Source organism: Gorilla gorilla, chromosome 20 (assembly GCF_029281585.2).
Source record: "Gorilla gorilla gorilla isolate KB3781 chromosome 20, NHGRI_mGorGor1-v2.1_pri, whole genome shotgun sequence".
NCBI classification, from domain to species: Eukaryota; Metazoa; Chordata; class Mammalia; order Primates; family Hominidae; genus Gorilla; species Gorilla gorilla.
The window spans coordinates 44,020,053-44,043,812 of record NC_073244.2 but is presented as its reverse complement, the minus strand read 5'-3'; the positions used below and the strand labels follow the sequence as shown (position 1 = coordinate 44,043,812).

The 23,760-nt window shown below is 48.5% G+C and overlaps 1 protein-coding gene across 1 annotated transcript in view; it reads left to right on the top strand.

Annotated features, from left to right (window-relative positions):
- RHPN2 (rhophilin Rho GTPase binding protein 2) overlaps positions 1-23,760 on the top strand; it is an 84,629-nt gene that overhangs the window by 47,379 nt on the left and 13,490 nt on the right. Inside the window, exons 5-11 of the mRNA XM_031003940.2 lie at positions 5,044-5,121; positions 5,960-6,084; positions 9,582-9,748; positions 14,918-15,105; positions 15,515-15,671; positions 18,221-18,340; positions 21,698-21,892. Of these exons, the coding sequence (XP_030859800.1) occupies positions 5,044-5,121; positions 5,960-6,084; positions 9,582-9,748; positions 14,918-15,105; positions 15,515-15,671; positions 18,221-18,340; positions 21,698-21,892 (1,030 nt within the window). The remainder of the gene's footprint in view (positions 1-5,043; positions 5,122-5,959; positions 6,085-9,581; positions 9,749-14,917; positions 15,106-15,514; positions 15,672-18,220; positions 18,341-21,697; positions 21,893-23,760) is intronic.

The window sequence follows — 23,760 nt, the reverse complement described above, 5'->3', positions numbered from 1 at the left end:
ATTACAGGCATCAACCACCATGGCCAGTCATCTCTCTCTCTCTCTCTCTCTCTCTCTTTTTTTTTTTTTAAGAGATGGGGTCTCCTCACTATGATGCCCAGGCTGGTCTTGAACTCTCCTGGCCCCAAGCGATCTTCCTGCTTCCACCTCCAGTAAAAGTGCTGAGATTATAGATGTGAGCCACCACACCCAGCCCCATCTCTATTTTTATTTAAAATATATGTGTAATGTGTATATATATATAAATGCAAAAATAGATGTGACTTGCCACTGGTCTGTGGGACTCAAAGCAATCCACATGTCTAGAAATGTCTGTTGCTGCTGTTGTAGAAGTTTCTTTACGATAATTTGTCTGTTGCTTGGTGCTGTGCTACAAGAATGTAAGCATTTTTTTTTTGAGATGGAGTTTCACTCTTGTTGCCCAGGCTGGAGTCCAATGGCATGATCTCAGTTCACTGCAACCTCTGCCTCCTGGGTTCAAGCGGTTCTCCTGCTTCATTCTCCCAAGTAGTTGGGATTACAGGCATGTGCCACCACACCTGGCTAATTTTTATTAGTAGAGACATGGTTTCACCATGTTGGCCAGGCTGGTCTTGAACTCATGACCTCAGATGATCCACCCGCCTCAGCCTCCCAAAGTGCTGGGATTACAGGTGTGAGCCACTGCATCTGGCCAAGAATGCAAGCATTTTAAAGGAAGAGTCTCTTGGAGAAACTTAGGAATTTTATAGGCATTTTTAAGGAGTCAACTGGGTCATGTTCTGAATTCCACATTAAAGCAAATGAAAAGATTCACATGTTGTGGACATGGCCAACTGCCATTCGGCACAGGCTTCCAACCATGTCATTTTAGCCTAAAAGAGACTCTACAAATGTCAGTCATATGAAAATGAGAATGTTTGACGGACTTTCTGTTGTATTTTTTCCCTTCCATATTTGATAGAAACGCAGGTACTGCAGAAGTGGTTCAGCAGACTGAATTAGGGCAGTTCCATTTGAAATCTGACTTGTGTGTCCGTGTGATGTTTTATAATCAGTGAAGCTTCACAGTGTGATTTTGTTTTATTTTATTTTATGTATCTATTTATTTAGATAGGGAGTCTCACTCTGTTGCCCAGGCTGGAGTGCAGTGGTGCAATCTTGGCTCACTGCAACCTCTGCCTCCCAGGTTCAAGTGATTCTCCTGCTTCAGCGTCCTGAGTACCTAGGATTACAGGCACCCACCACCACACCCAGCTAATTTTTATATTTTTAGTAGAGACAGGGTTTCACCATGTTGGCCAGGCTGTTCTCGAACTCCTGACCTCAAGTGATCCACCCGCCTCGGCTTCCCAAAGTGTTGGGATTACAGGCGTGAGCCACCGCAGCTGGCCGATTTTGTTTTATTTTAAAGAAATAGGGCCAGGCACAGTGGCTCACACCTTTAGTCCCAGCTACTTGGGAGGTTGAGGTGGATTGCTTGAGCCCAAGAGGTCGAGGCTGCCGTCAGCTATGATTGAGCCCCTGCACTCCATCCTGGAAAACGGAATGATAACTTGTCTCATTTAAAAAAAAAAAAAAATTCGAATCAATGAAAGAAAATGAAATAACATCTGTTCTTCAGTAAAGTTTAACAGTTTTCTGCTTAATTATATTAATTTTATCCCTAGAAATGTACTTTTGTTGCTATTGTGAAAGGTATTATTTCTCTGTTAGGTTTTGTTTGTTTGTTTGTTTGTTTGTTTTTGAGACAGAGTCTCACTATGTTGCCCAGGCTGGAGTACAGTGGTACAATCTTGGCTCACTGCAACCTCTGCCCCCCAGGTCCAAGTGATTCTCCTGCCTCAGCCTCCTGGGTAGCTGGGATTACAGGCACCTGCCACCATACCCAGCTAATTTTTTGTATTTTTAGTAGAGACAGGGTTTCACCTTGTTGGCCAGGCTGGTCTCAAACTCCTGACCTCAAATGATCCGCCCACCTCAGCCTTGAAAACTGCTGGGATTACAGATGTGAGCCACCACACCTGGCTGTCTGTTAAGTTTTTCTAATTGGTTATTGCTTGTATAAGAAAGGAAGAATATTGACTTTTCTTTTTTACTGTTGACTTTCATGTGTTAACTTCTTTGCCACTTTATTGAATTCTTATTAATTTAGTAATGTTTCAGTTGATGCTATTGGGTTTTATAAACATGCTGTTATGTTGCAAAAAATTATTTTGATTGTTTCTTTCTAATATTTTATGTCTCTTATTTTTCTTAATGTGTGGGCTACAGAATGTTTGGAATTAGGCTAAGTAATAACAGTGATGGTAGAAATTCTCATTTTGTCCCTAATGTTCACAGTGGGTTTCAGTTAGGATATCTTTTTTTTTTTTTGAGACGAAGTCTCGCTCTGTCATCCAAGCTGGAGTGCAATGGCTCAATCTCAGCTCACTGCAACCTCTGCCTCCTGGGCTCAAGCTATTCTCCTGCCTCAGCCTCCTGAGTAGCTGGGATTACAGGCACCTGCCAGCATGCCTGGCTAATTTTTGTATTTTTAGTAGAGACGGGGTTTCACCACGCTGGCCAGGCTGGTCTCGAACTCTTGGCCTCAAGTGATCCACCTGCCTTGGCCTCCCAAAGTGCTGAGATTACAGGTGTGAGCCACCGTGCCTGGCCAGTTAGATAATTGTTTTATCCCACTAAGTACATTAATCTACCCTAGTTTACTAAGTTTCAAATTCAGGATCACATATAAAATTTAATCAAAATCCTCTTTGACTTTCATAAGATTGGAGTGCAGTGATGTGATCATGGTTCACTGCAGCCTCAACCTCCTGGGCTCAAGTGATCCTCCTCCTGCCTCAGCACGCCTGGCTAATTTTTCATTATTTGTAGAGATGGGGTTTCACTGTGTTGTCCATGCTGGTCTCAAACTCCTGGTCTCAAGTGATTCTCCCACCTTGGCCTCCCAAAGTGCTGGGATCACAGGCATGAGTTACTACACCTGACCCCTTTTAACCACCATGCCCAGCTATTTTATTTTTTTATTTTTTAAATTTTTAATAGAGTCGGGGTTTCACCATGTTGGCCAGGCTGGTCTGGAACACCTGACCTCAAGTGATCTACCTACCTCAGCCTCCCAAAGCACTGGGATTACAGATGTGAGCCACCATACCCAGCCCATGGCCTAGTTTAAAGAAAAGAGGCATAGTCAGCTGGGTGCAGTGGCTCATGCCTGTAATCCCAACACTTTGGGAAGCTGAGGTGGGAGGATCACCTGAGGCCAGGAGTCCGAGACCAGCCTAGGCAACATAGGAAGACTCTGTCTTTATGAAAAATAACAATATTAGCTGAGTGTGGTGGTGCACACCTATAGTCCCCTCTACTGGAGAGGCTGAAGTGGGAGGATGACTTGAGCCCGGGAGTTCAAGGCTGCAGTGAGCTATGATTGCACCATTGCACTCCACCCTGGACGACAGAGCGAGACCCTCATCTCTTAAAAAAAGAAAAAGAAGGCACAGCAAAGTTGTGTATTTAGTACAAATCCATTTTTGTAAGACAAGTGTTTGTTTGTGTGTCTGTATGTTGAACACACAAAAACAGGAGGAGCTTTAATGTAGAAGCTGTGTAAAGAGGTTACTCACAGTCACTTGGGAAGACATAATTGAGCAATCTATGTGATCACCTTTCTTGCAGCTTGGGGGAGCCAGCACTTATGGGGCGGGGGTGGGGCGACAGGGCAAAACCCCACCTCTATTAAAAAATACAAAAATGAAATTAGCTTGTGGCACGTGCCTGTGGTCCCAGCTACTTGGGAGGCTGAAGTAGGAGGATTGCTTGAGCCCAGAGAAGTTGAGGCTGCAGTGAGCCGCGATCGCACCACTGCACTCCAGCCGAGGCAACAAAGTGAGACCCTGCCTCAAAGATAAAATAAAATAAAATAAAATAAAATAAAATAAAATAAAATGCCTTTATAACCTGGTTAAGGGTCTTCTTGGCAAAGGAAACCTGTATCTGGAGACTGTTATTGACAGTCCTACCCTCAGGGTCTGTGCTGGGAAACTTGTCCGGGTCCTGAGGGAGGCCCAGAATTGCAAGTCTGAGCCCCTGAATATCTGCAGTGTTTGCAGTATAGTTGAATGTATAGGCCATAGACTGGTCTCGAACTCCTGGGCTCAAGTGATTTACCTGCCTGGTCTTCACAAAGTGCTGGGATTACAGACGTGAGCCACGATGCGCAGACACAAAGACATTTTTAAGCAAAAAATTAACTTCAACTCTCACTTTTACTGAAGCAGCACAACATTTAAAAACATAGGCGTGTGGTGCAGTGGCTCACACCTGTAATCCCAGCACTTTGGGAGGCTGAGGCAGATGGATTGCTTGAGCCCAGGAGTTTGAGACCAGCCTGGGCAATGTGGTGAAACCCCGTCTCTACTAAAAATACAAAAATTAGCTGCGCATGGTGGCACATGCCTGTAATCCCAGCTACTTGGGAGGCTGAGGCACGAGAATCACTTGAGCCTGGGAGGTGGAGGTTGCAGTGAGCCGAGATCGCAAGATTGCACTCTAGCCTGGGCAACAGGAGTGAAACTCTGTTTTTTGTTTTTTGTTTTTTTTTAAAAAACTATGGCCGGGCACGGTGGCTGACATCTGTAATCCCAGCACTTTGGGAGGGCGAGGTGGGGGGATCACCTGAGGTCAGAAGTTTGAGACCAGCCTGACCAACATGGTGAAACTCTGTCTCTACTAAAAATACAACAATTAGCCAGACATTGTGGTGGGCGCCTGTAATCCCAGCTCCTTGAGAGGCTGAGGAAGGAGAATTGTGTGAACCCGGGAGGCAGAGGTTGCAGTGAGCAGAGATTGTGCCACTGCACTCCAGCCTGGGCTACAAAGAGAGACTCCGTATTAAAAAAAACTACATAAATTAAGAAAATAAATTCCCCCACTTTGAAAATCACTATAAGTTTTTCTTTATTCTGCCTTTTTAAAAATGGGTTCACAATTGACATGTTACTATTATGCACACATATGGTTTTCAACCACACTTTATAACATCTGACCTCATTTTTCTTTAAGGATTTTATCCTGGAACATTACAGTGAAGATGGCTATTTATATGAAGATGAAATTGCAGATCTTATGGATCTGAGACAAGTACGTTTTTGTGTGCAGCAGAGAGGGGAGGGTGGCTTTTCCGAGTCTTCAGAGAACCCCATTATTGCATGCTTGTGGTCTTAACAGAATCGCAGGTGGATAGAGGTGATGGTTGGGGGGTGCTGGAATCATCCATTCCACTTGCTGCATAAGAAAACCGTAGAAGGAGGCCAGGCGCGGTGGTTCATGCCTGTGTAATCCCAGCACTTTGGGGTGTGGAGGTGGGCGGATCACCTGAGGTCAGGAGTCCCAGACCATCCTGGCCAACATGGTGAAACCCTGTCTCTACTAAAAATACAAAAATTAGCTGGGCATGGTGGTGCATGCTTGTAATTCCAGCACTTTGGGAGGCTGAAGCGGGTGGATCACCTGAGGTCAGAAGTTTGAGACCAGGCTGGCCAACATGGCAAAACTCTGTTTCTACTAAAAATACAAAAACAAGCCAGGCATGGTGCTACACGCCTGTAATCCCAGCTACTCAGGAGGCTGAGGCAGGAGAATCACTTGAACCTGGTAGGTGGAAGTTACAGTGAGCCAAGATCACACCACTGCACTCTAGCTTGGGTGAGTGACAGAGCAAGACTCCGTCTCAAAAAAAAAAAAGAAGGAAAACCATAGAAGGGGAGAGCCCTGCCTCAAGGCTGGGACTGGATTCCAGGATTTCTGACTTCCTCCCAGGTTCTTTCCACCCCTCCCAGAGTTTACGATGCCAGCAGCGAGGTCATCATACTGCAGAAATAGTTACAGGCACCTGCTGGTATGTGCAGGGCACCTTCTGGGAAGGGCCGTCAGCTCTGTCCTCCTCTGCTCATGCCCTCTTGGGTTCTTTTCCTCGCAGGCTTGTCGGACGCCTAGCCGGGATGAGGCCGGGGTGGAACTGCTGATGACTTACTTCATCCAGCTGGGCTTTGTCGAGAGTCGCTTCTTCCCGCCCACACGGCAGATGGGACTCCTGTTCACCTGGTAGGTGCTTGAGGTCTGCGCTGGTGCTTCACGTGTTATGGCAGCCACAGTTTTGGAGCCTCAGCATCACAGACGCCCCTCTGCGGGCGCCCCTGTGCACCTCAGCCCCCTTTCCTATCTTGCATTTATCCGGGGAAGTCTCGAAAGATGTCAATACATTGGTATTTATTTATGAAGGTGATCCGAGGGGAGATGGCTCCAACAGACTGTGGCCTCTTGCTTCTCAGAACAAGTGAGCCAAGGAGAAGAGACATTTTTCTTGCTCGTTGTATCACTGGGGAAGCACAGGGGCTCTGAAGTGGAATTAGCCAGAAGCGAGATTCTTATCTCAGATTGGACAGGGGCATGCATGTGTATGTGTGAGTGAGAGAGAGAGAAAATCAGGTCTTGTCCAGTGAGACAAAAGCACCAAACAGAAATAGATCAGGTTTCTTTTGAAACGGGGTCTCACTGTGTTGCCCAGGCTAGTCTTGAATTCCTAGGCTCAGGTGATAATTCTGCCTCAGCCTCCTGAGTAGCTGGGACTATAGGCATGAGCTACTCACTCAGCTTAGATCAGATTTAAAAAAAGGAAGTAGAGCATTTGATTCTTCTCCACAATTGGTATTTTCAGACAAGATCAGGCACGTCAGGGTGGTATGGCCATAGACCCAATTGGTATTTTCAAAGGTTAGTATAGTTTAAATACTGGGGAGCCCGGGTACAGTGGCTCACACCTGTAATGCCAACACTTTGGGAGGCCGAGGCAGGCAGATCACTTGAGCCCAGGAGTTTGAGACCAGCCTGGACAATGTGGCAAAACCCCATATCTACAAACAATACAAAAATTTGCTGGGTATGATGGTATGCACCTGTTAGTCCCAGCTACTTGTGAGGCTGAGGCAGGAGAATCACTTGAGCCCGGGAGGCGGAGGTTGCAGTGAACCGAGATCACACCACCGCCCTCCAGCCTGGGTGATAGGAGTGAAACCCTGTTTCAAACACGAAAAAAAAAAGGCTGGGCGTGGTGGTTCACACCTGTAATCCCAGCACTTTGGGAGGCTGAGGCAGGCGGCTCACGAGGTCAGGAGTTCGAGACCAGCCTGTCCAATATGGTGAAACCCTGCTTCTAGTAAAAAGTACAAAAATTAGCAAGGCATGGTTGGGTGTGCCTTGTAGTGCCAGCTACTTGGGAGGCTGAGACAGGAGAATCGCTTGAACCCGGGAGGCAGAGGTTGCAATGAGCCAAGATCACACCACTGCACTCCAGCCTGGGCGACAGAGTGAGACTCTGTGTCAAAAAAAAAAAAACAAACCTAAAAAAAAGTACTTTGGAGATGCTGCACCCCTTCTCTGAGTGTCGTTAGGAGTGTCAGTGAAAGGAGAACACATCCTAGAAGGTCAGGGGCATATCAGAATTCAATGTTTCTACAGCCGATGGGTGGCTACTAATGCCTTCCTCATGGAAAGCAAAGGAAAGGGGGTTGACTTTTCCTAACAATGCACCAGGCTGTCTGCATGGCCGAAAAGGCGAAAGGTGGTTTCTCCTTAGTCATGAATTAGGGAGAAGCTGTCTGCACACCCCCTGGTTCATGAGTAAACTTTAAAACAAGTCCTAGGGCCAGGTGCGGTGGCTCACGCCTGTAATCCTAGCACTCTGGGAGGCCGAGGTGGGTGGATCACCTGAGGTCAGGAGTTCGAGACCAGCCTGACCAACACGGCGAAACCCTGTCTCTACTAAAAATACAAAAATTAGCTGGGCATGGTGGTGGGTACCTGTAATCCCAGCTACTTGGGAGGTTGAGGCAGGAGAATTACTTGAATCCGGGAAGTGGAGGCTGCAGTGAGCTCAGATGGCGCCACTGCAGTCTAGCCTGGGCGAAAGAGCAAAACTCTGTCTCAAAAAATAAAAAATAAAAAAAATAAAAATAAAACAAGTCCTAGGCTGGGTGTGGTGGCTCATATCTGTAATCCCAGCAGGTTGGGAGGCCAAGGTGGGTGGATCGCTTGAGCCCAGGAGTTTGAGACCAGTCTAGGCAACACAGTGAGACCCTATCTCTACAAAACAATTAGAGAAAATTTGCTGGTCATGGGTGGTGCATGCCTGTAGTCCCAGCTACTTGGGAGGCTCAGATGGGAGGATCTCTTAAGCCCAGGAGGTTGAGGCTGCAGTGAGTCATGATCATGCCACCGCACTCCAGCCTAGGCAACAGAGTGAGACTTTGTCTGAAAAAATAAAAAGTAAAACAAATTAAAACAAATCCTGAGTTTTTAGATTTCAGAAAGAATTATGAGGGGTTAGTAATTGCCATATTTCATTTAGGAGAAGCCATACCGCCTTGGCCTCCCAAAGTGCTGGGATTACTGGCATGAGCCACCGCTCCCAGCCCATTTTTTTTTTTTATAATTGAGGAACTTACCTGACACATCGTTATCACCCAGAGTCCATAGTTTCCATTAGGGTTCATTCTTGCACTTGTGCATTCTGTGGCTTTTGGCCAACATAGAATGACAGTGATCCACCTTTGCAGTGTCATACAGAAGAGTTTCACTACTGGAAAAATCCTCTGTGCTCCCCCTCCCTCCCTACCCCTAAGTCCTGGCAACCGCTGATCTTTCTTCTGTCTCCAGCGTTTTGGCTTTTCAGAATGTTGGAATCACACAGCGTGCTATACAGTAGGTAGCAATGTTCAGGTTGGCTCTTTCACTTAGTAATGTTTCCTCTGCATCTTTTCATGGCTTGCTGGTTCATTTCTCCATTTTTAGTGCTGAGTAATATTCCATTGTCTGGATGTCCCATGGTGTGTTTATCCAGTTACCCCGTCAGATATTTTTGTGTGTGGCTGTGGCGGTCAGTGTGATTAGTCCTGTCATCTTGCTTGGAAACAAAAGCCTCAGTGCATGTGCATTCTTGACTTTTATTGAAGAAATGAGTTTGTTGTTGTCGCCCAGGCTGGAGCACAATGGTGCGATCTCAGCTCACTGCAACCTCCGCCTCTCGGGTTCAAGTGATTCTTCCGCCTCAGCCTCCTGAGTAGCTGAGATTACAGGCGCCCGCCACCATGCCTGGCTAATTTTTGTATTTTTGGTGGAGACTGGGTTTCACCATGTTGGCCATGCTGGTCTCAAACTCCTGACCTCAGGTGATCCACCTGCCTCGGTCTCCCAAAGTGCTGGCATTACAGGCGTGAGCCACCATACCCAGCCAACCCAGGAGTTTGACAGCAGTTTGGGTAACATAGACCCCATCTCTACAAAAATTAAAAAAAAAAAAAAAGGCAGGTATGGTGGCATGCACCAGTAATGCCAGCTATTCTCATGAGGCTGAGGTGGGAGGATCAACTGAGCCCTAAAGTTGAAGGCTGCAGTAAGCTATGATCACACCACTGCACTCCAGCCTGGGCAACAGAGTGAGATATTGACTCTTAAAAAAAAAAAAAAAAAAAAAGAATTTTTTCCACTTGTAGCATTAACTAGCCAAGTAATCTGTATTCTCGGAATGCATTTCTTTCACATAGGTATGACTCTCTCACCGGGGTTCCGGTCAGCCAGCAGAACCTGCTGCTGGAGAAGGCCAGTGTCCTGTTCAACGCTGGGGCCCTCTACACCCAGATCGGGACCCGGTGCGATCGGCAGACGCAGGCTGGGCTGGAGAGTGCCATAGATGCCTTTCAGAGAGCTGCAGGTATGTCTCCTCCAGGGCTGACCAGACGGAGCCTTGGCCCCACCCGGTGGCACCAGGGGACCCCCCCACTGAAGAGGGTCTACAGGTCATCCCTCGCAAGGGCCAGACCAGTCTCCAGCTCTGGTGTAACTTCCCATTAAGAAACTTGCTCCGGCCGGGCGTGGTGGCTCACGCCTGTAATCCCAGCACTTTGGGAGGCCAAGGCGGGTGGATCACAAGGTCAGGAGATCGAGACCATCCTGGCTAACACGGTGACACCCCATCTCTACTAAAAATACAAAAAATTAGCTGGGCCTGGTGGCGGGCACCTGTAGTCCCAGCTACGCGGGAGGCTGAGGCAGGAGAATGGCATGAACCCGGGAGGCGGAGCTTGCAGTGAGCTGAGATTGCGCCACTGCACTCCAGCCTGGGCGACAGAGCCAGACTCAATCTCAAAAAAAAAAAAAAGAAACTTGCTCGGTGGTTCAGACCTCAGTCTGGGATGGCTGATGTACATGGTGAATCCTGTGGCTGACAATTGATCTTTTCCAGACAAGTGGCCCCTGGGATGGCAGTGCATAACTGTTTCTTTCAACACTGTCATGAAGAGCAGAATAACTTTTCCCAAATAGTGAAGCTGTAGGCTTCTTTTTCTTGTATTAGGTGTACCTTATCAGTGCGTATTACTCTCCATGCCTTTATTTATTTATTTATTTATTTATGAGATGGAGTTTCGCTCTTGTTGCCCAGGCTGGAGTGCAGTGGCAGGGTCTCGGCTCACTGCAACCTCCACCTCCCGGTTTCAAGCAATTCTTGTGCCTCAGCCTCCTGAGTAGCTGGGATTACAGGCACCCGCCACCACTCCTGGCTAATTTTTCTATTTTTAGTAGAAATGGGGTTTTGCCATGCTGGCCAGGCTGGTCTCGAACTCCCGACCTCAGGTGTTCCGGCTGCCTCAGCCTCCCAAAATGCTGGGATTACAGGCATGAGCCACCGCACCCTGCTCCTCCATGCCTTTATATCACCTGCATTCTGCCAACTTCTCCAGCATGAGGTGGGTGTTCTCAACCCTTTGTCAAGTGATGCATTCAAAGGATGTCTCATAGCTCAGTTCCCTTCTTCTGGGAACTGTCTTTTGTTATCTTATTTTATTTATTTGTTTATTTTGAGATAGAGTCTTGTCGCCCAGGCTGGAGTGCAGTGGCACAATCTCTGCTCACTACGACCTCTGCCTACTGGGTTCAAGTAATTCTTCTGCCTCAGCCTCCCAAGTAGCTGGGATTACAGGAGCCTGCCACCATGCCTGGCTAATTTTTGTATTTTTAGTAGAGATGAGGTTTTACCATGTTGGCCAGGCTGGTCTCAAACTCCTGACCTCAGGTAATCTTAGTATGAGAACGAGGTGCGGGGTCGAGGAGAAAAGCAGCCTAGTGCTAACACCTATAGAGGACTGGGGTCACCAGACCCAGCGCTGTGGGTGAGCCTGGCTTGGCTCACCCGTGCCTGTGGGTTCTGCCTTGCTCCCCCATAGCAGGGCCTGCGTCTGGGTCAGACTCCACGTGGGGATGGATGCAAGAGCAGGGCACAGTGTAGACCACAGTGTGTTCCCCACGCTAGCTCTATTGCGTGTTGCCTTCTGGGCTGATCATCGACATTCTGCTTTGGGGTGTGATCCCCTTCCACCCGTGTGGATCATTGTTTGATATCACTTTGCCCTGCAAGCTTGTGAAGAACCATAGCTTTGCCACTTTGACTCATCGTGAAATTTCTGATGTTATAATGATTGGTCCTACCAGCCTGGGCCACACAGGAGGACCCCATCTCTACAAAATATTTAAAAATTAGCCAGGCGTGGTGGTGTATGCCCGTAGTTCCAGCTACTCCAGTGGCTAAGACGGGAAGATCACTTAAGCCCAGGAGTTTGAGGCTGCAGTGAGCTATGATTGCACCACTGTACTCTACCCTGGGTGACAGAGTAAGACTCCGTCCCTAAAAAGAATTTTTTTTTTTTAATTAATGAAATAGGCCGGGCATGGTGGCTCATGCCTGTAATCCCAGCACTTTAGGAGGCTGAGGTGGGTGGATTGCTGGAGCCCAGGAATTTGAGATCAGCCTGGGCAACAAGGCGAAACTCCATCTCTACAAAAAGTACGAAAGTTAGCTGGGCCTGGTGGTGCATGCCTGTAGTCTCAGCTACTTGGGAGGCTGAGATAGAAGGATCAGCCGAGGTTGTGGTAAGCCAAGATCGCGCCATTGCACTCCAGCCTGGGTGACAGAGCAAGACCCTGTCTCAAAAAATAATTAATTAATTAAAAAAATAAAAGATTGGTCTATCGGGATGAAGCGATATGCTAAGATTCCAAGTATGAGTTGATTTCTTTTGCTGTAAATCTTTTTCCTGGACTCATCTTTCTGAGGAATCTTAGGCAGGCACTCTGTGTCCTGTCTCTGAGGTTATATCAATGGAGACAAACTATAGACGAAATGAAGCAAGTAGGAGAACAGTGGGGAGTGTGAGGGAACCCCCATGGAGCTCGCAGCTCAAAACAGCAGGTGCCATCCCTCCGCAGGGCAGGGCTTTTTTTTTTTTTTTTTTTTTGCTCAGCAACAAAACCAGAGGAACCAGTTGGATGGGATTCATATGAGAGATTCTATTTCAGTTCCAGATTGATTGTCAGTTAGCGCTTTGGACAGTTAATTTTCTAAACTATAAAGAAGTCAGAGGAAGGCTGCAGCATGAAAATTTCCATTGGAGCAGACGGATTGAGGTTTTTTTTTTTTTGTTTTGTTTTTGAGACAGAATCTCACTCTGTCGCCCAGGCTGGAGTGCAGTGGCGAGATCTCGGCTCACTGCAGCCTCTGCTTCCCGGGTTCAAGTGATTCTCCTGCCTCAGCCTCTGGAGTAGCTGGGATTATAGGCATGCACCACCACACCCAGCTAATTTTGTATTTTTGGTAGAGATGGGCTTTTGCCATGTTGGCCAGGCTGGTCTTGAACTCCTGACCTCAGGTGATCCGCCCACCTCGGCCTCCCAAAGTGCTGGGATTAGAGGCATGAGCCACCGCGCCTGGCCAGAATAGATCTTTCTTGAGGTCCAGGGGAAAAGCCCTGGACTGCTGAATGACTCAGATCTTATGTGTGAGCCTGGCCCCCTGTGAGCCCCTTAGTCCTTCTGCCTGCTCTCTGCTTGCATCTCCATACCTGTCGTGATGGAATTTTGTCCCAGGTGACACAGGAGTTGTGGGGAGCAGGCTGGTTTCTCTACTCAATAGAGATGTGTTTTGGAAGATAATCCAATTTTTAAAAATTGGGTTAAAAGGCTGGGTGGGGTGGCTCACGCCTGTTATCCCAGCACTTTCGGTGGCCGAGGCAGGCAGATCACCTGAGGTCAGGAGTTCGAGACCAGCCTGGCCAACATGGTGAAACCCCGTCTGTACTAAAAATACAAAAATTAGCTGGGTGTGGTGGTGGACACCTGTAATCCCTGCTACTTGGGAGGCTGAGGCAGGAGGATCGCTTGAACCTGGGAGGCAGAGGTTGCAGTGAGCTGAAATCATGCCACTGCACTCCAGCCTGGGTGTTTATTTATAAATAAATAGTGTTAAAATACACATATATAACTTAAAATATACTATTTTAACCAGTTTTTTTATTATAGTAAAATAACACAGAACATAAAATTACCATTTTAATGATTATCTTCAATTTAAAAAATTTTAAAATTATCCTGCCAACCAGAAGCACATTTTAACCATTTTTAAGTGTGCAGTTCAATGGCATTAAGTGCATTTGTACATTCATAGTGTTGCGCAGCCATTACCACTAAACATCTCCAGAAGTTAAAAACTTTTTTTGTTGGTTAGGCAAGGTGGCTCACACCTGTAATCTCAGCACTTTGGGAGGCTGAGTCAGGAGGATCACTTGAATCCAAGAGTGGAGACCAGTCTGAGCAACACAGGGACACCCCATCTGTACAAAAAATTTTTAAATTAGCTTGATGTAGGGTGGCTCATGGCTGTAGTCCCAGCTCTTCAGGAGACTGAGGTGGGAGGACTGCTTGAGCCCAGGAGTTTGAGGCTGCAGCGAGCCATGATTGTGCCACTGCACTCCAGTCTGGGCAACAGAGAGTGATCTTGTCTCAAAAATAAATAAAATAAATACATTTTTAAAAAGTATATATTTTTAAGAGACAGGGGTCTCAGTACGTTGCCCAGGCTGGTCTTGAACTCTTAATGTCAAGCAACCCTCCCACCTCAGCCTCCCTTGTAGCTGGGATTACAGGCAGCAGCCCCTGTGCCCAGCTATCTCCGGAACTTTTTCATCATCCAAAGCAAAGCTCTGTACTCAGTTAAGCAATAACTTCCCATTGCCACCTTTTCCAGCCCCAGCTAACCTCTATTCTCCTGTCTATTTCTGTGAATTTGACTATTCTGGGTACCTTATCTAAACGGAATCCTACAATATTGGTCCTTTTGTGACTGGCTTGTTTCACTTAGCATAATGTCCTTATTTACACTGTACCATGTGTCAGAATTTCATTCCTTTTTAAGGCTGAAAAATATTCCATTGTATGGATAGGCCACATTGTGTTTAATCATTCATCTGCTCATGGATATCTGGGTGGTTTCCACTTTTCAGCTCTTGTGAATAATGTTGCTATTAACACGGGTGTTCAAGTGTCATTTAAGCCCCCACTTTCAGTTGTTTGGGGATATATATCATAGGAGTGGAATTGCTGGACCATATAATTGAGAATCAAATTTTTTAATATGTTGTAGGACACTGGTTCTTTTTTTTTCTCCTATCTTTCCTTTTTTTTTTTTTTTTTTTTTGAGACAGAGTCTTGCTCTGTCACCCAGGCTGGAGTGCAGTAGTGAGATCTCAGCTCACTGCAACCTCTGCCTCCTGGGCTTAAGCAATCCTCCTGCCTCAGCCTCCAGAGGAGCTGAGACTATAGTCGCACGCCATCACACCCGGCTAATTTTTGTATTTTTTGTAGAGACAGGGTTTCACCATGTTGCCCACGCTGGTCTTGAATTCCTGACACAAGTGATCTGCTCGCTTCGGCCTCCCAAAGTGTTGGGATTATGGGCATGAGCCACCGCACCCGGCCTCCTATCTTTCTCTACAGCAACGTGATGAAGTGAATATGAACCCGAACTAATGGGCAAAACATTTTCCACTTTTAGGGGTTTTAAATTACCTGAAAGACACATTTACCCATACTCCAAGTTACGACATGAGCCCTGCCATGCTCAGCGTGCTCGTCAAAATGATGCTTGCGCAAGCCCAAGAAAGCGTGTTTGAGAAAATCAGCCTTCCTGGGATCCGGAATGAATTCTTCATGCTGGTGAAGGTGGCTCAGGAGGCTGCCAAGGTAGGACTCCCTGGTCCCTGTGACTTTGGGGAGTGGGCAGGAGATGCTGGCACAGGAGCACTGGAAGTAGCGGGGCCTTCCCATGGGAGCTTGCCTGTGACCTGGGCATTGTGCCAGCTCCGGCCAGTACTGCTGGCTTGAGTTTTCTTGGCAAGTGTTGGTGTTTCAGATACGGATCACTGATTCCATCTGCAGCTTAACCTAAAAACCAGCATAATGACAGCAACCTGATCCCCCTGTTAACTGTGACAATGACAGAATGAGGGGTCTCTTGGAGTTGCTCCCAGATTCTGAAGCAGCCCCTGGCAGGGGCTGTTGCATGGGAAGAAGAAAGGGCTCTTTCTCTGCAAATGGGTTCATGAGGGCCCTTGTGCCGGGCTGCCCCTTCCCAGTGTCCCTTCTATTTCAGGTGGGAGAGGTCTACCAACAGCTGCACGCAGCCATGAGCCAGGCGCCAGTGAAAGAGAACATCCCCTACTCCTGGACCAGCTTAGCCTGCGTGAAGGCCCACCACTACGCGGCCCTGGCCCACTACTTCACTGCCATCCTCCTCATCGACCACCAGGGTAAGGCCTGGGGGGTTCGGGAGTTTGGTGAGGGCTGTCGTCCAGCAGCCCCAGGGGCGATTCTGAGCTGAGTGAGAACTAACTGCCTTCCCTGGAGATGCTCACAGGCTGAAGGCAGAGGATGGGAGTGACCCATGACTGAGGCAGCTGCCGCACAGGCCATGGTGGGGTTAGGGGTTATAAGCTTCTTTAGAGAGAGGAAGAAGAGGCACCTTTAATTCTGCCTGGGTGCAAGAGGATGAATTTTCACCTGGAATCTAGAATCTAAGGGAAGGCCAAAAATGCTGGCATCAAGATAAGTAACATTTTAAGGTAATATTTTAAAAGAATCAAAATTAATGCAGGCCAGGTGCTGTGTCTCATGCCTGTAATCCCAGCACTTTGGGAGGCCAAGGCAGGCAGATCATTTGAGGTCAGGAGTTTGAGACCAGCCTGGCCAACATGGTGAAACCCTGTCTCTACTAAAAATACAAAAATTAGCAGGGCATGGCGCGTGCCTCTAATCCTAGCCACTCGGGTGACTGAGGCAGGAGAATGGCTTGAGCCAGGGAGGTGGAGGTTGCAGTGAGCCGAGATTGTGCCACGGCACTCCAGCCTGGGTGACAGAGCAAGACTCCATCTCAAAAAAACTAATAATAATAAAATAAAAATTAATGCAAAAAAAAATCTGTGATGATCGGAATTTTATTTTATTTTATTATTTTATTTATTTTATTTTATTGTTAGAGATGGGGCTGGAGTGCAGTGGTATGATCATGGCTCACTGCCTTCTTGAACTCCTGGGCTCAAGCGATCCTCCCAGTTCAGCCTCCCAAATAGCTGGGACTACAGGCACATGCCACTACACCAGTTAATTTAAAAAAAATTTTTTTTTGTAGAGATGGAGTCTCACTATGTTGCCTAAGTTGGTTTCAAACTCCTGGCCTCAAGCAATTGTCCTGCCTTGGCCTCCCCAAAGTGTTGGGATTACAGGCATGAGCCATGGTGCCTGGCCAGGGATTTTTGATCTAATGAGTACTAATCCAGGCAGCCTCCCAAGGAATTAAAAAGACAGCCTCTGGAGCCAGACTTCCTGGGTTCATATCTCAGCTCTGCCATGAATGAGCTGTTTTACCTTGGGCAAGTTACTTAGCTGTCCTCTGCCTCGATTTTCTCATCTGCAAAATGGGTATATGGAGAGAACCTGCCTCACAGGCTGTCATGAAAACGAAAACGAAGGGCCTGTACACAAAGCTCAATAATGCTTTATATACTGTAGGTTCTCTGAAAGTGTGAGCCGCCACTCCTAGTACTATATAGTCTATTAGGTGAGACAAGATATGGAAACAAATAGAAATACCATATAGTGCCTCGGTGATTGCTGTAGAGACACAAATGCAGCAGCAGGTGGACTCCATGGTGCAGTCATGGATGGCTTCTTAGAGGCAGTGACATTTGAGTTCAGCTTTTCCATCTGCACAGGAGGGAAGGGTCAGCCTAGAGGGAGTAAAGTGTCTGAGCACAGAACAGAGGCGGAGGGTGCTGGGGAAGTGGAGAGTGGTTTTGTGAGGTTTGAGAGCAGGATACGCTCCACGAAGGGTGTGGTTGAAGCAGGAAGGGGCTCTGCTGCAGGTGTGCAGGCCCGCAGAGGGGTGCAGGCCGGGCATGACAGGGTCTGGGCTCTGCCAGGAGGTTCTGTGTGGTGGGTGAGTTGGAGGAGGTAGCATGTGGGGGCTTAGGGTCAAATTATGAACCTTGCCGGGTGTGGTGGCCCACGCCTATAATCCCAGCAGTTTGGGAGGCCGAAATGGGTGGATCACGAGGTCAGGACCAGCCTGGCCAAGATGCTGAAACCCTATCTCTACTAAAAATACAAAAATTAGCCGGGCATGGTGGCATGTGCCTGTAATCCCAGCTACTCGGGAGGCTGAGGCAGGAGAATCGCTTGAACCCGGGAGGTGGAGGTTGCAGTGAGCCAAGATCACACCACTGCACCCAAGCCTGGGTGACAGAGCAAAACTCCATCTCACAAAAAAAAAAAAAAAAAAATTTTGAACCTCTGGAGTGTGACTGGTCCCAGTGAGCAAGAGCTTTGGGGTAGCCAGGCATAGTGGCTCACACATTTGATCCCAGCACTTTGGGAGGCTAAGGCAGGAGGATCGTTTGAACCCAGGGGTTTGAGACCAGCCTGGGCAATGTAGCAAGACCTTGTCTTTACAAAAAAATTTAAAAATTAGCCTGGCGTGTGGTGGTGCATGTCTGTAGTCCTAACTACTCAGGAGGCTGAGGTGGGAGGATCACTTGAGCCCAGGAGTTCAAGGCGGCAGTGAACTATGATTGTGCCATTGTACTCCAGCCTGGTGACAGAGTGAGACCGTCTCAAAGAAAAAAAAAGCTTGAGGGTCAGACTGCCTGGGGTGTGTCTGGGGGCAGAAAGGAGACCCATGATCCCAAATGCCTTGTGAAACTACAGAAAAAAGGAAGCTGGAGACGTGGTAGAAAGAGAAATCTCTACGTGGGTCTGTGGCCAGGTCCATGAGAGGGGATTTTACCTGTGGTTCTCTTTGCAGTGAAGCCAGGCACGGATCTGGACCACCAGGAGAAGTGCCTGTCCCAGCTCTACGACCACATGCCAGAGGGGCTGACACCCTTGGCCACACTGAAGAATGATCAGCAGCGCCGACAGCTGGGTGCGTGTCCCCCTGCACCCAGATGTGGGCCCCACTTGGTGCCCAGCTGGTCCTGCTCACAGACAGCCACAGAGAGGTCCCTGAAGAGGGCCCGGGAGAGGGGGGTGTTCCGAGTCTTCGTGGCCACTTTGGGTTCAGAAGTCATGAGGCGCAGTCCGGAGCCTCAGAGGGCTTCCCAGGCTGTGTTCTCATGGATTCCATAGCACCCAGGCCTCCCACTGTGGAGCCAGGACTTTAACCATCTCCCTTCGGGTCCACAGGGTGGCATGTATCATGCTAACAGGGAAGGAGACGTTTGTTGATTTCCTTATGCATGGCTGAATTACCAAGAACACCTAATGACTGGTAATGCAGTGTCCTGGTTTGGTCTCTGCCATGTCTCAGTGTGAATATCTCTTCCCATGTGCAGACCTCACCTCCACCACCCTAACCTGCCCCTCTGCGCACCACCCATGCACACATACGCAGCTTCTCCGTCTCAGTGATGGCAACTCCCACCCCTCTAGGTGCTCAGGCCAGAAACCTTGGACTCACTCTCCACTCTTCTTTTCTTTCCTCCTCTTTCCCCTCCCCTCCCCTCTTCTCTCCTCCCCTCTCCTCCCCTCTGCTCCCCTCCCTTCCCCTCCTCTCCCGTTCTCTCCTCTCCTCTTCCCTCCCATTATCCTCTGCTCCCCTTCTGTCCCCTCCTCTCTTCTCCCCTCATCTCCTCTGATCCTCCCTTTCCTCCCCTCCCCTCCTTCCTCTCCTCCTCTCACCCTTCCCCTCGCCCCTCCTCCCCTCCCCTCTCCTCTCCTTTCCTTGTTCCTTGTTGCTTTCCTTTTCTCTCCCTTTCCTCTCCTCTCTCCTTTATTCTTTCCTTCTTTCCTTTCTCTCTCTCTCTCCTCCCCATCTACCCGTCCTCCCTCCTTTCCTCTTTCCTTTTCTTTCATTTGCTTTCTTTGACAGCATCTTGCTGTCCCCCAGGCTTCAGTGCAGTAGTGCAATCACAGCTCAGTGCAGGCTCGAACTCCTGGCTTCAAGTGATCTTCCTGCCTCAGCCTCCTGAGTAGCTGGGACTACAGGCATGCACCACCACGCCCGGCTAATATTGTAAAAAGGTTTTTGTAGAGATGCGGTCTCACTATGTTGCCCAGGCTGGTTTTGAACTCCTGGCCTCCAGCGATCCTCCTGCCTCTGTCTCCCAAAGTGCTGGGTTTACAGGCATGAGCCACCACACCTAACCTCTTGTCTTACTTTCTCACCCTACATTTGATTAGCAAATCCCTTTGGCTGTACTTAGAAAACACATCTCAAATCTGGCCACTTTAATCCTGCTGCCCTGGTGGAAGCCACATGTGTACAGTGCTTATTTAACAAACATTCACTCACTTAAACCCCACACAACACTATGAGGTGCGTCTCGTGGCATCCCCATTTTACAGCTGAGGAAACTGAGACCCAGAGAGGTCACGTGGCTTGCCCTGCTCATAGCTGGTTTTCCTGCTGCCCCTTCAGAGCCTGGTCATGCAGGTCAGATCACATCAGTCCCCTGCTCTCACTCCAGTGGGCTCCTGTCTCACGCAGAACAGGAGCGAGAGCCCTCATCTCACACGCGTGAGGTCCGCCATGATCTGGCCTGGCTCCTTCTTCCCTGCACTCGTTCTCTCCCACCCTCCCTGCCTCCAGGCACACCCTAGCTCCTCCTTGCCCTAGAACACCTGCACGTGCCCCTGTCCCAGGGCCCTCGCACCTGCTGCTCTTTCACATCAATCAGGGCTCTGCTCAAAAAGGACCATATCACAAAGCTTTCCTTGGCCGGGTGTGGTGGCTCACACCTGCAATCCCAGCACTTTGGGAGGCAGAGGTGGGAGAATGGCTTGAAGTCAGGAGTTTGAGACCAGCCTGGGCAACATGGAGAAACCCCGTCTCTACCAAAAATACAAAAACTTAGCCAGATGTGGTGGTGTATGCCTGTAGTTCCAGCTACTTGGGAGGCTGAGGTGGGAGAATTGCTTGAACCTGGGAGGTGGAGGTTGCAGTGAGCCGAGGTCGTGCCACTGCATTCCAGCCTGGGTGACAGAGCAAGACTCTGTCTCAAGAAAGAAAAAAAAAAAAGCCTTTCTCGGTCACCCATCATAGGACAACCCCATTCCCAGTCTTCTCTTACCATCTCTGCTTACCCTGCTTTATTTTTCCCTATAACCTCATCACCACCCCATCCATTACATATTTCTTGTCTTGTTAGTTATCTGTCTTCAACCACTACATGTAAACTCTATGAATGTGGGGGCAGTTTGTTTACTCGTTGCTTTATCTCTAGTGCCCAGCACATTTGGTAAATATTTGTTGAGTGAACATCTTATGGACACAAGTGAGCTTATTACATACGCATTGAAGGGAGGCTTGGGCTGGGCGCGGTGACTCACGCCTGTCATCCCAGCAGTCTGGGAGGCTAAGGCAGGCGGATTGCCTGAGGCCAGGAGTTTGAGACCAGCCTGGGCAACATAGCAATGATAATGAAATGATGATGATAATGAAAACATTATCCAAGTGTGGTGGTGCATGCCTGTGGTCCCAGCTGCTCAAGAGTCAGAAGAGGGAGGTTCAGTTGAGCCCAGGAGTTTGAGGCTGCAGTAAGCCATGATTGCACCACTGTACTCCAGCATGCGAAACAAAGTGAGACCCTGTCTCTAAATATAAAATATAAAATGAAAAAAATAATATTTTAATAAAAGGCTTGTTGTAACCAAGCGAGTTATAGAGAAATGCCACACTTTGAGACTAATTCAGGAGTCCTTTATTAGCTGGTGACCGAGAGACGGCTAACGCTCGAAATTCTCTCGGGCCCGAAGAAGGGGCTAGATTTTCTTTTATACTATGGTCTAAATAGGGGAGGGGGGTTTAACTGAAGCAATTTTACAGAAGCAGAATAGGCAAAAAGTTAAAGTAATTGGTTATAGAAGCAGTTACAAAAAATACACAGTTCCAGGTGCAGGGGCTTAAACTATCACTAAGAGATAAATGCAGGGGCTTTAGGTACCTGCCACTCAGCACATCCCCAGGAGCTGCTGGTACAGCCTGCCTCAATATCTTATCAGCAGTTTGCATTCCTGGATGTGCTTGGAGTCAGCTTACACTAGTTATTCCCTTAAGGGGGATAAAGGGGGCTGCAAGTGAAGAAACTAAAATGGAGTCTGTCCGGCTCTCTCTGCTAGGAGAGAGTCACTCAGGTTAAAACAAGGTAGGGTATCACAGTCTCTAGCTATCCAGGCAGATCCTTTAGAAAAGAGAACGTCCAACCTCTTGGGCTGCCCCTTGGGCCCTTATGCTCTGCTTGGTGGATCTGCAAATCACGTGGGTGCTGGCTTCCGTCTGCAGGGAAGTCCCACCTGCGCAGAGCCATGGCTCATCACGAGGAGTCGGTGCGGGAGGCCAGCCTCTGCAAGAAGCTGCGGAGCATTGAGGTGCTACAGAAGGTGCTGTGTGCCGCACAGGAACGCTCCCGGCTCACGTACGCCCAGCACCAGGAGGATGATGACCTGCTGAACCTGATCGACGTCCCCAGTGTTGTTAGTGAGTAACCTAGACTGTGTTCCCTCTGTGGGGGTGCCTGTGCCGCGGAAAGAGTACGCTTGGCCTGTGGGGGTTGAGCAAGCCCTTGCTGTGTGCTTGGCACAGGGAGGGCTGCACAGGGCAGGGACCGAGGTGCTGCTTTTGTCCTGGAGTTCTCTTTTCTTTTTGAGATGGAGTCTCGCTCTGTTGCCCAGGCTGGAGTGCAGTGGCGTGATCTTGGCTCACTGCAACCTCTGCTTCCCAGGTTCAAGTGATTCTTCTGCCTCAGCCTCCCGAGTAGCTGGGATTACAAGCACCCACCACCACACCCAGCTAATTTTTGGATTTTTAGTAGAGATGGGGTTTCACCATGTTGGCCAGGCTGGTCTCGAACTCCTGACCTCAAGTGATCCACCTGCCTTGGCCTCCCAAAGTGCTGGGATTACCAGGGTAAGCCACCACACCTGGCCTAGATACACTTTTTATGCTGTTTGTTCTCATGTAGAATCACCCTGCCCTGGGATCCTTTGTTAGAAATTGACTAGCCTTATGTTAAGGGTAGTCCGAGCCGGCTGTGAAGATGCTGGTGGGGGTATGTAGCTGTCAGTGGTCATGATTTGCCAAACCTCCTTTTCACTGGGAAATCCTCATACCACATTAATAATGAAAAGGTCAAGCACGGTGGCTCAAACCTGTAATCTCAGCACTTTGGGAGGCCGAGGCAGGAGGATTACTTGAGCTCAGGAGTTTGAGACCAGCCTGGGCAACATAGTGAGACCCCATCTCTACAAAAAATTTAAAAAAAAATTCATCAGGTGTGGTGGTGCATACCTATACTTCCAGCTACTTGGGAGGCTGAGGCAGGAGAATCATTTGAGTCCAGGAGGTCAAGCTGCAAGCGAGCTGTGGTCGCACCACTGCACTCCAGCTTGGGTGACAGAGCGACACCCTGTCTCAAAATAGTAATAAAGATGAAAACAGAAAGCACAGTATCCCAGGACTGTGTCCAGTGAGGCATGGAACTTCCATAACAACAACACTTGAAACATAGATGACTTCTCAATAGGTTTTTTTGTTTGTTTGTTTGTTTTTGAGAGGTCATTTCGCTCTTGTCTCACCCAGGCTGGAGTGCAGTGGCATGATCTCAGTTCACTGCAACCTCTGCCTCCCTGGTTCAAGCCTCAGCCTCCCAAGTAGCTGGGACTATAGGCGCGTGCCACCACGCCTGGCTAATTTTTTGTATTTTTAGTAGAGATGGGGTTTCATCATGTTGGCCAGGCTGGTCTTGAACTCTTGACCTCAGATGATCCTCCCACCGTGGCCTCCCAAAGTGCTGGGATTACAAGCATTAGCCACCGTGCCTGGCCTCCTCATTAGGGTTTTATGAGTGCCAGAGAAGCCCACTAAGCCCCTTAAGTATCAGGAAACCCCATGGGAGTGTGTCTGGTTATCACTCCTTGGTCCCAGCTCGGGAAGGAGTTATACCTCCCATGGCTCACTGGAGGCACCCAAATGGAAGGTACAGTTCACCCTAGGTCGGGGGTTGAGCTGTGTTCCATCTTCTTCTGCTACTTGTCTAAACCGAGGGGAAGGATGTGTGACTAAGAGAAAGTTCTGTACTGTCTCCTTCCCAAGGATCACTTTTCCCCCCCCCCCCGGAGTCTGACTCTGTCACCCAGGCTGGAGTGCAGTGGCATGACTTCAACTCACTGCAGCCTCTGCCTCCTAGGTTCAAGTGATTCTCCTGCCTCAGCCTCCCAAGTAACTCGGACTACAGTCGCCTGCCACCATACCTGGCTAATTTTTGTATTTTTAATAGAGATGGGGTTTCACCATGCTGGCTAGACTGGTCTTGAACTTCTGGCCTCAAGTGATCCACCTGCCTCAGC